Source organism: Capricornis sumatraensis, chromosome 16 (genome assembly GCF_032405125.1).
Source record: "Capricornis sumatraensis isolate serow.1 chromosome 16, serow.2, whole genome shotgun sequence".
Taxonomy (NCBI): domain Eukaryota; kingdom Metazoa; phylum Chordata; class Mammalia; order Artiodactyla; family Bovidae; genus Capricornis; species Capricornis sumatraensis.
In genome coordinates this window covers 18,331,143-18,344,548 of record NC_091084.1, presented here as the reverse complement: position 1 = coordinate 18,344,548, position 13,406 = coordinate 18,331,143, and the positions used below count along the sequence as shown (strand labels likewise).

The following is a 13,406-nucleotide window of genomic DNA, read 5'->3' as shown; positions in this document are numbered from 1 at the left end:
TCACTTTTAGGATTTGAAATAGCTCAGCTGGAATTCCATCACCTCTATTTATTTTGTTCATAGTGATGCTTCCTTAGGCCCACTTCACTTTGCAATCCAAGATGTCTGGCTCTGGGTATGTTACCACACCATCATGGTTATCTGTGTCATTAAGATCTTATTTGTATATTTCTTCTGTGTATTTTGCCATTTCTTAATATCTTCTTCTTCTATTAGGTCCATACCATTTCTGTCCTTTACTGTGCCCATCTTTACATGAAATGTTCCCTTGGTATCTCTAATTTTCTTGAAGAGATATTTAGTCTTTCCCATTCTATTGTTTTCTTCTAAAACTTTGCATTGTTCACTTAGGAAGACTTTCTTCTCTCTCCTTGCTATTCTTTGGAACTCTGCATTCATATGGGTATATCTTTCCTTTTCTCCTTTGCTTCTCACTTCTCTTCTTTCTCAGTTATTTGTAAGGTCTACTCAGACAACCATTTTGCCTTGCTGCATTTGTTTTTCTTGGGAATGGTTTAGATCACTGCCTTCTATACAATGTTACAAACTTCTGTCCACAGTTCTTCAGGCACTCTGTCTATCAGATCTAATCCCTTGAATCTATTTGTCCCTTCCACTGCATAATCCTAAGGAATTTGATTTAGGTCATATCTGGCCTAGTCATTTTCCCTACTTTCTTCAATTTAAGTCTGAATTTTGAAATGAGTTCATGATCTGAGCCACAGTCAGCTCCTGGTCTTTTTTTTTTTTTTGCTTACTGCATAGATGTTCTTCACCTTCAACTGCAAAGAATATAATTGATCTGATTTTGGAATTCACCATCCAAGTCCATGTGCAGAGTCATCTCTTGCATTGTTCTAAGAGGGTGTTTGCTATGACCAGCACATTCTCTTAGCAAAACTCTGCTAGCTGTTGCCCTGCTTCATTTTGTATTCCAAGGCCAAACTTGCCAGTTATTTAGGTATCTCTTGACTTCCTACTTTTGCATTCTAGCCCCCATGATGAAAAGGACACGGACATCATTTTTTTGGTGTTATTCATTTTGGTGTATGGTCATTACAATATTAAAAAATTTAATGACAACAAATATGGGGAATTCCCTGATGTTCCAGTGGTTAGGACTCCACACCTCTGCTGCAGGGGGCATAAGTTCAATCCCTGTTCAGGAAACTAAGATCCCAAATGTCAAGTCACATTACTGGTACTGTCATTAAAATATTAAAAAACATAATGATAATAAATGTAAGATTAAACAAGCATGTGGTGCTCATCATGCATCAGGAACTATTCTAAATACATTGACTAATTTAATCCAAACATCACACTTTGAAAGCAGCAAATCAAAGGAGAATGATTGCTTTATTTTAGAGTACATGGGAAGAGATTAATTTGAATTATTTATCTCCCTTAAAATAAAGCATTTAGACATTAGCCTCAAACAAAAAGCCATTCATGAGTTTAAGTAATGTTTTCCCTAGTACTGCACTCTTGAGGATTGATATGACAAAGTTTCAGGGCAATTTCCTTTGAAGTGATACTTAATATACTAATCAAGCACTTATGGCATTATACTAGATACTGAGATTTTTTTTCCACTATGCTTTCCTCCCTTCTATTTTGTAGAAAAAAAAAAAAAACAGTACATCCTAATAGCCAAAAATATGTTCTTGATCCCTATGGTAATGGCTATGACCCATAGGGTTATAGCCTTTCAAGAGATACCAGGATTTGAATCTTGATTCCTCAGCTCAGTTCAGTCACTCAGTCGTGTCCGACTCTTTGCGATGCCATGGATAGCAGCACGCCAGGCCTTCCTGTCCATCACCAACTCCCAGAGTTCACTCCGGCTCATGTCCATCGAGTCAGTGATGCCATCTAGCCATCTCATCCTCTGTCGTCCCCTTCTCCTCCTGCCCCCAATCCCTTCCAGCATCAAAGTCTTTTCCAATGAGTCAACCCTTTGCATGAGGTGGCCAAAGTACTGGAGTTTCAGCCTCAGCATCATTCCTTCCAAAGAAATCCCATGGCTGATCTCCTTCAGAATGGACTGGTTGGATCTCCTTGCAGTTCAAGGAATTCTCAAGAGTCTTCTCCAACACCACAGTTCAAAAGCATCAATTCTTCGGCACTCAGCCTTCTTCACAGTCCAACTCTCACATCCATACATGACTACTGGAAAAACCATAGCCTTGACTAGACAGACGTTAGTCAGCAAAGTAATATCTCTGCTTTTCAATATACTATCTAGGTTGGTCATAACTTTTCTTCCAAGGAGTAAGCGTCTTTTAAGTTCATGACTGCAATCACTATCTGCAGTGATTTTGGAGCCCCCCAAAATAAAGTCTGACACTGTTTCCACTGATTCTCCATCTATTTTCCATGAAGTGATGGGACCGGATGCCATGATCTTCGTTTTCTGAATGTTGAGCTTTAAGCTGACTTTTTCACTCTCCTCTTTTACTCTCATCAAGAGGCTTTTTAGTTCCTCTTCACTTTCTGCCATAAGGGTGGTGTCATCTGCATATCTGAGGTTATTGATATTTCTCCCAGCAATCTTGATTCCAGCTTGTGTTTCTTCCAGTCCAGCGTTTCTCATGATGTACTCTGCATATAAGCTAAATAAGCAGGGTGACAATATACAGCCTTGACGTACTCCTTTTCCTATTTGGAACCAGTCTGTTGTTCCATGTCCAGCTCAGAAGTTCTTAACCCCTACAAAGATAAATAGCTGTGGTACATTGTACATTTAATTTAAATAGCTAGACTACATCAGAAAGTGAATTTAGGCTTTTGGATTTGCCAACTGCTTTCTGCTATAGCCAATCAAAGATACACCTTAAACTTATTTGGAGGTTTCTGCTTACAAAATACTTTCATTAAAATTACCTCATTTAATAATGACAAATAATCCTTGATTTAGTTATCATCATCATCATCACCCTTTAAAACAGATAAAGTTACTTTTAAGTTCTATGTCCTAGTGAGACCTTGAATTCCTTTCTCATGACCTTAAATCTTCTTACTTTACACCATCTTTACACATCTTTACACATCTTCTTACTTCAAAAAGAGGGGAATAAATAAAGGAAACTCTTTATCTCAGGTCTCTAACTAAACAAAACAAATACTTCTCACTCAACTATATTAAGCTTATAGTGATTTTGATTAAACTTGACTGAAGGATCCTAAAATTTCCTTTAAAGTCTTACCATATTACAAAGGCAAAATATGAAATTCGATGAATGAGAATGAGAAGGCAAGAGCACAGAGCGAAAAAAAAAGGAAAGCAACAGCAAAAGTGATTTTATTTAAAAGGATTCAACACAAATAATCCTTTGACAGGAATAATCCCAATAAACACAGGACCCCTATGAGCCCCCACTCCACACTAAGCATAACCACTATGCAATAAGGTTGACTTGGGTGGCAGAAAACCACATGTTCCACTACTACATTTGAGTAATTATTCTTTTTTAATTTAGTTATAGTAATTTATAATGTGTTAATTTCTACTATACAGAGAAGTGATTCAGTTACACATATATATATCCTTTATATATATATATATATATATTATTTTTATGACATAACAGGATATTAAATACAGTTCCCTGTTTGATACATTAGGGCCTTGTTGTTTATCCATTCTATATATAATAGTTTACATCTCCTAACACCAACCTCCCACTCCATCCTTCCCCCAACCCTCTCTCCCTTAGCAACCACAACTCTGTTCTCTATGTAGGAATTATCTTTAACTTGTTCCCAATAAAAACCAAAATCCATTTTTCCTTACCCTGTAACTTGGTGCTCATAATATTGCAGTGTCCTCTTGAGAGTCTGCTGTATCATCTGGGGCTACAGAATAATAATAATACATTATCAGCAAATCAGTGTCATCCCCATTCTGAGTATCATAAGCAGATATGTAGCTTCTGAATCATCTCATAAAAATTTTTGCTTTACAATATCAACTCATGGTGAATTTTGCCATGTATTTTCCCCACAAGAACATGAGACACTCAATAATTACTCTGAATTTCCCAATTCCAAGTATGATGGCATTCTTTAGCCGTATTTTCCCCAAAGCTTTTGTACCAGCTATTAAGTTCAAAGAAATACTTATTGAGTACCTACAATAAACCTAGACATTGGGCAGGGGGACAGTGGAGAAAGGGTGCTCTGAAGAAGAGTAATACCCAGGTCAAGCCTGACTTTCTCAAGAGATCTCAAGCCATGGTTCCAGAGCCTCCTTGAGGGGCCACAGTGTTTGGGGGCAAGAAATAGGATCTGCAGAAAATAACTAAGCAGCTCAAGACTGAATTTTTATAATCCCCTCCTCTTCACAACAGCTGAACACAGTTTCCTAAACTCAGACCAAGAATTATTCCAAGACGTATTTAGGCAATGAAGCCTCAACTTGGGAGTCTCAGGCCCATGGAGGCATGAGTGAAATAAAAACCTTAAAGCACAGATTTTATTAACAAATTATAAGAACCAAATTCTCAGTGACAAGAGAGTGAATTTGTTAAATAATAAAAACCTCTAATCAGTCAAGCAGGAAAAAAAGCTTATCAAAACACTGAGCCATTATAGCCATGGATGAGTTTTATATTTTCTTGGGCTCCAAAATCATGGCAGATGGTGACTGCAGCCACAAAATTAAAAGAATTAAAAATTAGCATGGAGATAGTGAAGGACACCAAAGCTCAGCATCCTGCAGTCCGTGGGGTTGCAAAGAGTCAGACACAACTTAGTGACTGGACAACACAACAAAATTACTCTAACACAGATCCTTCAAGATATGAGGGCAGCATGGTAGTATGGTAATCTCATGGGCTGCCACTAATTAGCTCCTTGGAAGAAAAGCTATGGCAAGCCTAGACAGTGTATTAAAAAGCAGAGACATCACTTTGCCAACAAAGGTCTATCTAGTTAAAGCTATGGTTTTTCCAGTAGTCATGTATGGATGTGAGAGTTGGACCATAAAGAAGGCTGAGTGCTGAGGAATTGATGTTTTAAACTGTAATCCTGGAGAAGTCTCTGAGAGTCCCTTGAACTGCAAGGAGATCCAGCTAGTCAATCCTAAAGGAAATCAACCCTGAATATTCACTGGAAGGGATGATGCTAAAGCTGAAGCTCCAATACTTTGGCCACTTGATGCAAAGAGCTGACTCATTGGAAAAGACCCTGATGCTGGGAAAGATTGAAGGCAGGAGAAGAAGGGGACGATTGAGGATGAAGATGGTTTGATGGCATCACAGATTTAATGGACATGAGTTTGAGCAAACTCTGGGAGATAGTGAAGGACACAGAAGCTCGGCATCCTACAGTCCATGGGGTTGTAAAGAGTCAGACACAACTTGACTGAACAACACAGTAAAATGACTCTAACCCAGATCCTTCAAGATATGAGGGCAGCATGGTAGTTTGGTAATCTTGTGGGCTGCCACTAGTTAACTACACAAACCAAGGTAAATCTAAAAAAGGCAAACTGCAGGATATAGCACAATGCTGGTACTAAGAGGCAGTTAATAAATATCTGTTTATTTCCCATCTCGAATCCTTGAAACTGATTTTCTTTAAGGTATATGATTTAAAGGAGTCTACACAGTTTTTTGTCAGGGTTCTCCTGAACTTCTTCCATGTCTACATCCCTATGAAAATGTCCAGTAGATATGTAAAAATCTCCCTACCTAATACTCAAAACTTTCAACAACTTCCTTTGTAGAAAATGGTTATCTTAGTCTCGGGGAAAGAGAGAAAAACTTACAGACCTCTTTGATTTTCTTTTCTGTGATAGGGACAGTGGATTTTGTCTCATTCCCAACCCTTGTCTCTCTGATCTTGTGGCATGTACCTATGAAAGTATTTAGACCATCTAACTCTCCTGTCACACATTCTTTATGTCCCAGGAAGGGGGTTCATGGATTGCTTCTTATTAGTTATATACAGCATGATGCCTGAGGTCCTGATCTTATCTGTGGTGCATCAGTGTCCTAAAGCCTAGGCCTGGCTTTATGTCTATTTTCAATCTCACTTTTGAGAATTCTGCTTTTGCCACCATCTCTCTGCACTGATCTGAAGGTTTTGTTGGAAATATTTGGAAATTCAGCTTCCATTTTCCTATTTTCCTCTATTGTGATAGGCACCATCTTCTCATTATTAGCCTTAGTGGTAAGTCTATTGATATTTTTAGGTGATGCGGACCTTAAAACGTTACACTTGTGGGGTGAGTGTTCTAAGATAAACTTTGTACTCTCAGATACACAGATGACACCATCCTTTACGGCAGGAAGTGAAGAGGAACTAAAAAGCCTCTTGATGAAAGTGAAAGAGGAGAGTGAAAAAGTTGGCTTAAAATTCAACATTCAGAAAACAAAAATAATGGCATCTGGTCCCATCACTTCATGGGAAATAGATGGGGAAACAGTGGAAACAGTGTCAGATTTTATTTTGGGGGGCTCTGAAATCACCGCAGATGGTGATTGCAGCCATGAAATTAAAAGACACTTACTCCTTGGAAGAAAAGTTATGACCATCCTAGATAGCATATTGAAAAGCAGAGACATCACTTTGCCAACAAAGGTCCATCTAGTTAAGGCTATAGTTTTTCCAGTAGTCATGTATGGATGTGAGAGTTGGACTGTGAAGAAAGCTGAGTGCCAAAGAATTGATGCTTTTGAACTGTGGTGTTGGAGAAGACTCTTGAGAGTCCCTTGGACTGCAAGGAGATCCAACCAGTCCATTCTGAAGGAGATCAGCCCTGGGATTTCTTTGGAGGGAATGATGCTGAGGCTGAAACTCCAGTACTTTGGCCATCTCATGTGAAGAGTTGACTCACTGGAAAAAACTCTGATGCTGGGAGGGATTGGGGCAGGAGGAAAAGGGGACGACAGAGGATGAGATGGCTGGATGGCATCACTGACTCGATGGATGTGAGTCTGAGTGAACTCTGGGAGTTGGTGATAGACAGGGAGGCCTGGCGTGCTGCGATTCATGGGGTAGCAAAGAGTCAGACATGACTGAGTGACTGAAATGAACTGAACTAGATTTTGAGACTCTTGAGGGTATGAACCATGTTTTCAACTGAACAGACTCATAACTATCATTTACTTAACACCTACTATGTACCAGAGACTTTATTTCAATTAATTACCTTAAAAATAATATATTCATGAGAAATCATTTCAGATAGGCTAAACTGTCCAAGGTCATCTAGTTTGTGAGTCTGAGTTGGATTTTGACTCAGTTTGATCTTAAATCCTCTTTTATAAATCATCTTTCCAAGCTCCTTCTTAAAGGAAAGGACAGACAGAAAACAGAAATGGGATTTTAGCCTGTATAAGGTTACATGGAGCAGTTTTTCTAAAAAGCTTGAGAAAAGTGAGTTTCAATTAAATCAAGAGCAACCACTGAGAACTATTCTACACTATCTTTTAGAAGAACATCTTCACTGAGCAAATCTAAGAGTTCAGACATATTCTTCATCTCAGTCAAGCCATTTCAGAAATTAATTTGAGGAAGAATCTGCTTCCAATTGTTCAGGGAAAGAGGTACAGGATAATTTCTTTCAACCTGTTTTTCATTTATACTGGGACAAGATGTTCATGAGGCTTCAAACTCATATAGATGTTTCTGTTCAACAGAACAGAATCAAAGCAGAATAACACACCTAGAAAAGATAAAGTATTCCTGACCTAAGCAAAGAGGCTCTTGAAAAATCTGAAGAGAGTGAAACAGATACAGCAATCCTAATGCACATGAAAAGTACGTTTTAAAAATCCAACTCATGGCCAACCTAAAGCAAGTCATTATCAGTCACTGGCTTAGAACTTCTGTGATCTGAGTCTCTTGTACTGGTTTGGCAGTTTCTGAGCTAAGATAAGTTTCACTTTGGCAATGTGCTCTAAAAACAGTGAATATCCACAGAGGGATTATCCTTCCAATAACCTCTAGTGACAAAACCTGGAACATAAAGCAAGAACCAGAGTGCATAGGGACAGTTAAGACCAGAATGACCTAATTTTTGCCAAAGGTCATTTTTTTCCTATAAAGGAATTTCCCAGTCATTAAAAAGCACATGTTCATGAAAGGAGTTAAGCCTTTTAAAGAACTGACTTTTTTTTTTTCTTTTCTGAAGCAGTTACTTCTACTCCCCAAAACGAATTAAATTTAGAGTCTCCAAAAACATTAAATGGAAAATGTTCTCTGGGCACATTCAACAAAGCTTCAACTTCATAAAGATTTATATACTTTCTATCACTTGCCAAATCCAGTGGGCACATTCTGGTGGTCTGAACTATGAGCAAAGATCCTTGGATCTTCAGTAAGTCAAGGGTGACCTCATTGCAGCCCTGACTCTTCACCATGGATTATAATCATGGATTCACTCCAATTTTCTTCAGAGTTTGCCTATTTCTGAGACATCATCACATAACTTGAGTCTCTCTGACATGAATTAAAAAGCACAAAGTGAAGACATGAACATGGGAGGCGTGACTTCTGCCTCAAAAGCTGAAGGACGTTTGCTAAATGTCCATGTATGCCAGTAATGCAAGTCAGTGTAGATTAGTGGGAAAAGCAAGGGCTCTGAAGATCTATGGATCTCCTTTCCTTTTCTTTAAGAATGCACCTCCAAATCAGTTTCATCAACCATCTACAGGCCAAAATCCCATTCCTGTTACCTGTATCCATCCTTTCCTTTGGGCTTCCCTTTTGGCTCAGCTGGTAAAGAATCCGCATGCAATGCAGGAGACCTGGGTTCGATCTCTCAGTTGGGAAGATCCCCTGGACAAGGAAGCAGCTACCCACTCTGGTATTCCAGAGTTTGACACAACTGAGTGACTTTCCTTTCCTTTAAGAAGGAGTTTGGAAAGATAATTTAGAAAAGAGGATTTAAGATCAAACTAAGTCAAAATCCAACTCTGACTCACAAACTAGATGACCTTGGACAGTTTTCTTAGGCTATCTGAAATGATTTCTCATGTATATATTATTTTTTATGCCAATTAATTGAAATAAATCAAAGTCTCTGGTACATAACAGGTGCTAAATAAATGATAGTTATGACTCTGTTCAGCTGAAAAACATGGATCCTACCCTCAAGAGTCTCAAAATCTAGTGGAGAAGCACAAAGTTTCTTAGAACACCCACCCCACAAGTGTAACATTTTAAGGTCCGCATCACCTACAAATATCAATAGACTTACCACTAAGGCTAATAATGAGAAGATGGTGCCTATCACAATAGAGGAAAATAGGAAAATGGAAGCTGAATTTCCAAATATTTCCAACAAAACCTTCAGATCAGTGCAGAGAGATGGTGGCAAAAGCAGAATTCTCAAAAGTGAGATTGAAAATAGACATAAAGCCAGGCCTAGGCTTTAGGACACTGATGCACCACAGATAAGATCAGGACCTCAGGCATCATGCTGTATATAACTAATAAGAAGCAATCCATGAACCCCCTTCCTGGGACATAAAGAATGTGTGACAGGAGAGTTAGATGGTCTAAATACTTTTATAGCTACATGCCACAAGATCAGAGAGACAAGGGTTGGGAATGAGACAAAATCCACTGTCCCTATCACAGAAAAGAAAATCAAAGAGGTCTGTAGTTTTTCTCTCCTTCCCCTAAACTAACATTGAGATAGCGACTTCCTACTGCCCCTACTCAACACAAAGAAACAATGCATAGGAAGATAGCTGGGAAGAGAAGGCAGCCATCTGTGTCCTGCACATGTACTGTCGAGGGCTCAAAGACGAAGTACACAAAAGCTTCTGCCATGTGGGAACAAGAAGCCATCTTCATCTCTAGTCTCATTAACAGCTTCACTCTAGTTAGTCAGCAGTGACAGACCCCCACAAACTAAATGTTGTGCTCATGAAAAGTCATGGCATCCAAACAGCCAGCCATGAAATAGCCCAAACAGAGCCAGAGAAATGATCCCTGAATGGCAGGAGGAAGAAGTTCTCAGCAACTGGCCCTGCAAGCTCAGACAGCCCTTCAGAAGCTCCCATACAATCCCTGCTCTACACATCCACACCAGACAGTATGCAGATCAGGCAGGAGGCAGGGAATGAAAATTGTGTGTGTCAAGATTGTGTCTGTGTGTCACATGAAAAGGAGTCAACATCATACAAAGTACACATTCATCTCAACTCTACAGAGATAAAGTTATGGTTCAAATTGATTAAGTATCTCAAGGTCATAAAACTTAAAAATGAATGAGTTGCCACAAGGTAGGATTTGCTTCAAAGAGTACAATCTTTCTACTAGATGCCTTGCAGGTCCCTCTCACCTTTAATATTATGTGATTCTATATACATTTATAAATATATATATTCTATATACATCTATAAATATATATATAGCATTTATCATGCCAAAAACAAAAATCCACAGATAATTTAAAAGCAAATAAACTTCTCATTTTCGCTTTATAATACATATCCACAAGCTAGAGAATTAATGGAAACAGTAGATCTTCCTTTAAAGAAATATCCAGAAATAGCCATGTTATCTGATTTACTTAAATATGAGAAAAATTATATTTTAATGTCAGAAACTAAATGATATACATATATATTTAATTACTATTGCCCGAGGCAACATGTGAAGAGCTAATTCACTGGAAAAGACCCTGATGCTGAGAAAGATTGAAGGCAAGAGGAGAATGAGGCGACAGAGGATGAGATGGTTGGATGGCATCATCGACTCAATGGGCATAAGTTTGAGCAAACTCCAGGAGTTAGTGAAGGACAGGGAAGCCTGGCATGCTGCAGTCATTGGGGTCTCAAAGAGTCGGACACAACTGAGCAACTGAACAACAAGAAATAGGCCAACAGTTTTCAGCTTTGCCTACACATTAAAATCCCCTGGGGAGCTTTTAAAAAATACCAATGCTGAGTACCATCCCCTAATTTTCCAATGCAACTAAGGGGACCCATTTACTTCGAATGTTAGTCAGGATTGAAAATCTTTCATTTAAGATAAAAACATGATGATCAAGACCAATACTCTATAAAAATAACCTAAATCAGCAGTAATGACAGTAGTTTCATTTTTCAAATATAAAAAGCAGCAAGCTTCTGAAAGATGTTCACATTTAACTGCTAAATCAACACAATTTCACTATAGTGTAAAATTTAAATATTATTTGTAAACACAGAGAATTATATTGTTTGAAGCATTTACATAGGATTTTAAAATTTTTCCAGGTAACTAAGTCCCACACACTTATGTCAGCATTTAATTTTGTGCCAGCATACACATTACAGTTAGTACTGTGTTGTATTGTAATATTGACTGTTGCACTTAATTTCGGAGAAGGCAATGGCACCTCACTCCAGTAGTCTTGCCTGGAAAACCCCATGGACAGAGGAGCCTGGTAGGCTGCAGTCCATGGGGTAGCTAAGAGTCGGACATGACTGAGCGACTTCCCTTTCACTTTTCACTTTTATGCATTGGAGAAGGAAATGGCAACCCACTCCAGTGTTCTTGCCTGGAGAATACGAGGGACGGGGAAGCCTGGTCGGCTGCGGTCTATGGGGTCGCACAGAGTTGGACACGACTGAGTGACTTAGCAGCAGCAGCAGCACTTAATTTATGCAAGGCACTGGGCTTTAAACCCATTACAAATATTAACTCATTTGATTTTCATATTAACATTATGAGGGAGATTATTATTTTATAGATGAGAAAACTGAGATACAGAAAGTTTATGTTGTCCTATGTCAAACAAGTAAAAGCAGGCAAAGGCAGGGTTGAAACTCAGATAGTCTGTTCCAGAATCCAAACACTTAATCTCTAACCTGAACTACACATAATATTTAACATCTTGTATTTGGTTGAGCACTTTACATTTCATGTTTTTAATGTACCAATCCAGGGAAATAGACTGATATTAATATTATCACCATTTGACCAAAAAGGAATCAAAACTAGAGAGATTAGAAGCCCTCCTTTACAAAAAGAGAAATTTTAAAGTTGACATAAAAATGAAGAATTACATGGATTCAAACTAATTGTTTGCGTCTTGACAGCACACTTGATGTTCTTTAAATCTATGTACACAAAGACCATAGACAAAAACCATGACTGTCTTATCTTAGATGTACTTTATTTTTTTTTAATATAAGCATTTTTTTAATGTTTTCTGATTGTTCAGTCTTTAAGTTGTGACTCCATGGACTGCAGAACACCAGTCCTCCCTGTCCTTCACTATCTCCCAGAGTTTAATCAGATTCATATCCATTGAGTCAGAGATGCTAGCTAACCATCTCATCCTCTGCCATCCCCTTCTCTTTTTGCTTTCAGTTTTTCCCAGTATCAGGGTCTTTTTCAATTAGTAGGCTCTTCACATCAGGTGACCAAAGTATTGAAACTTCAGCTTCAGCATCAGTCCTTCCAATGAATAGTGAGGACTGTTGTGGCTAATTTTGTGACAAATTAATTTAGGACTGACAGATTTGATCTTGCAGTCCAAGGTACTCTCAAGAGTCTTCTCCAGGACCACAGTTAGAAAACATCAGTTCTTCAGTGCTCAACCTTTATGGTCCAACTCTCACATCTATACGTGACTACTGGAAAAACCATAGGTTAGACTATATGGACCTCTGTTGCCAAAATGATGTCTCTGATTTTTAATACGCTGCCTAGGTTTGTCATAGCGTTTCTTCAATGATGCCAAAGGAACAAGCATCTTTCCATTTCATGGCTGTGATATCTTCCCGGACCAGGGATCAAACCCGTGTCTCCTACATTGGCAGGTAAATTCTTTACCACTGAGCCACTAGGGAAACCCTCTGATGCACTTTCACTTTCTCTTCCTTAGCTTTCTCTCACCCTCTTCCCTACCCTCTGAGTGTCCAGTTTATTTATGCTGCATTCTGATAGGATAAATCCCTACCACCATCATCTAAACTCCCCAAAACAGGCCTCCAAAAATCATCATTGCATATTCTTTTCTTCCTTCATCAAAATTTGAAATCCCCTTAGTACTCTGACCCCAGATGGTACTCAGGAGAAATCTTACCTTAATATCTTAAAAAACTTGATCCTCAATCCTTACTAAGGTAGATGATAGTATAAATGAGCTTTCCTACTTTATATAAGATGATCTGAACTACTAAAGGTGGAATTGTAAATAGGCTCGTCAGTGAGAGATAAATTTCAGAGCAAGGACTCTTTTCATCACTTTCCAAATCACAATCCAAAGATCACTTTCTTTGTAACAAAAGAGCACTTTGCTTATAAGGAATTTGTATATGTCAAATTCCTTCACTTAAAGTGATCAAAATTATAATATCTTACATTTATGGGGTTGGTCTGTGGACACAAATGGATCAAAATATATGGTTGGTATTTTTAATAAAACTAGCCAAAATTATAATTCATTTCAA

At 38.4% G+C, this 13,406-nt stretch overlaps 1 protein-coding gene across 1 annotated transcript in view; it reads right to left on the bottom strand.

Annotated features, from left to right (window-relative positions):
* GUCY1A2 (guanylate cyclase 1 soluble subunit alpha 2) overlaps positions 1 to 13,406 on the bottom strand; it is a 474,198-nt gene that overhangs the window by 416,312 nt on the left and 44,480 nt on the right. The window contains exon 2 of the mRNA XM_068989029.1: positions 3,797 to 3,858. Within this exon, the coding sequence (XP_068845130.1) occupies positions 3,797 to 3,858 (62 nt within the window). The remainder of the gene's footprint in view (positions 1 to 3,796; positions 3,859 to 13,406) is intronic.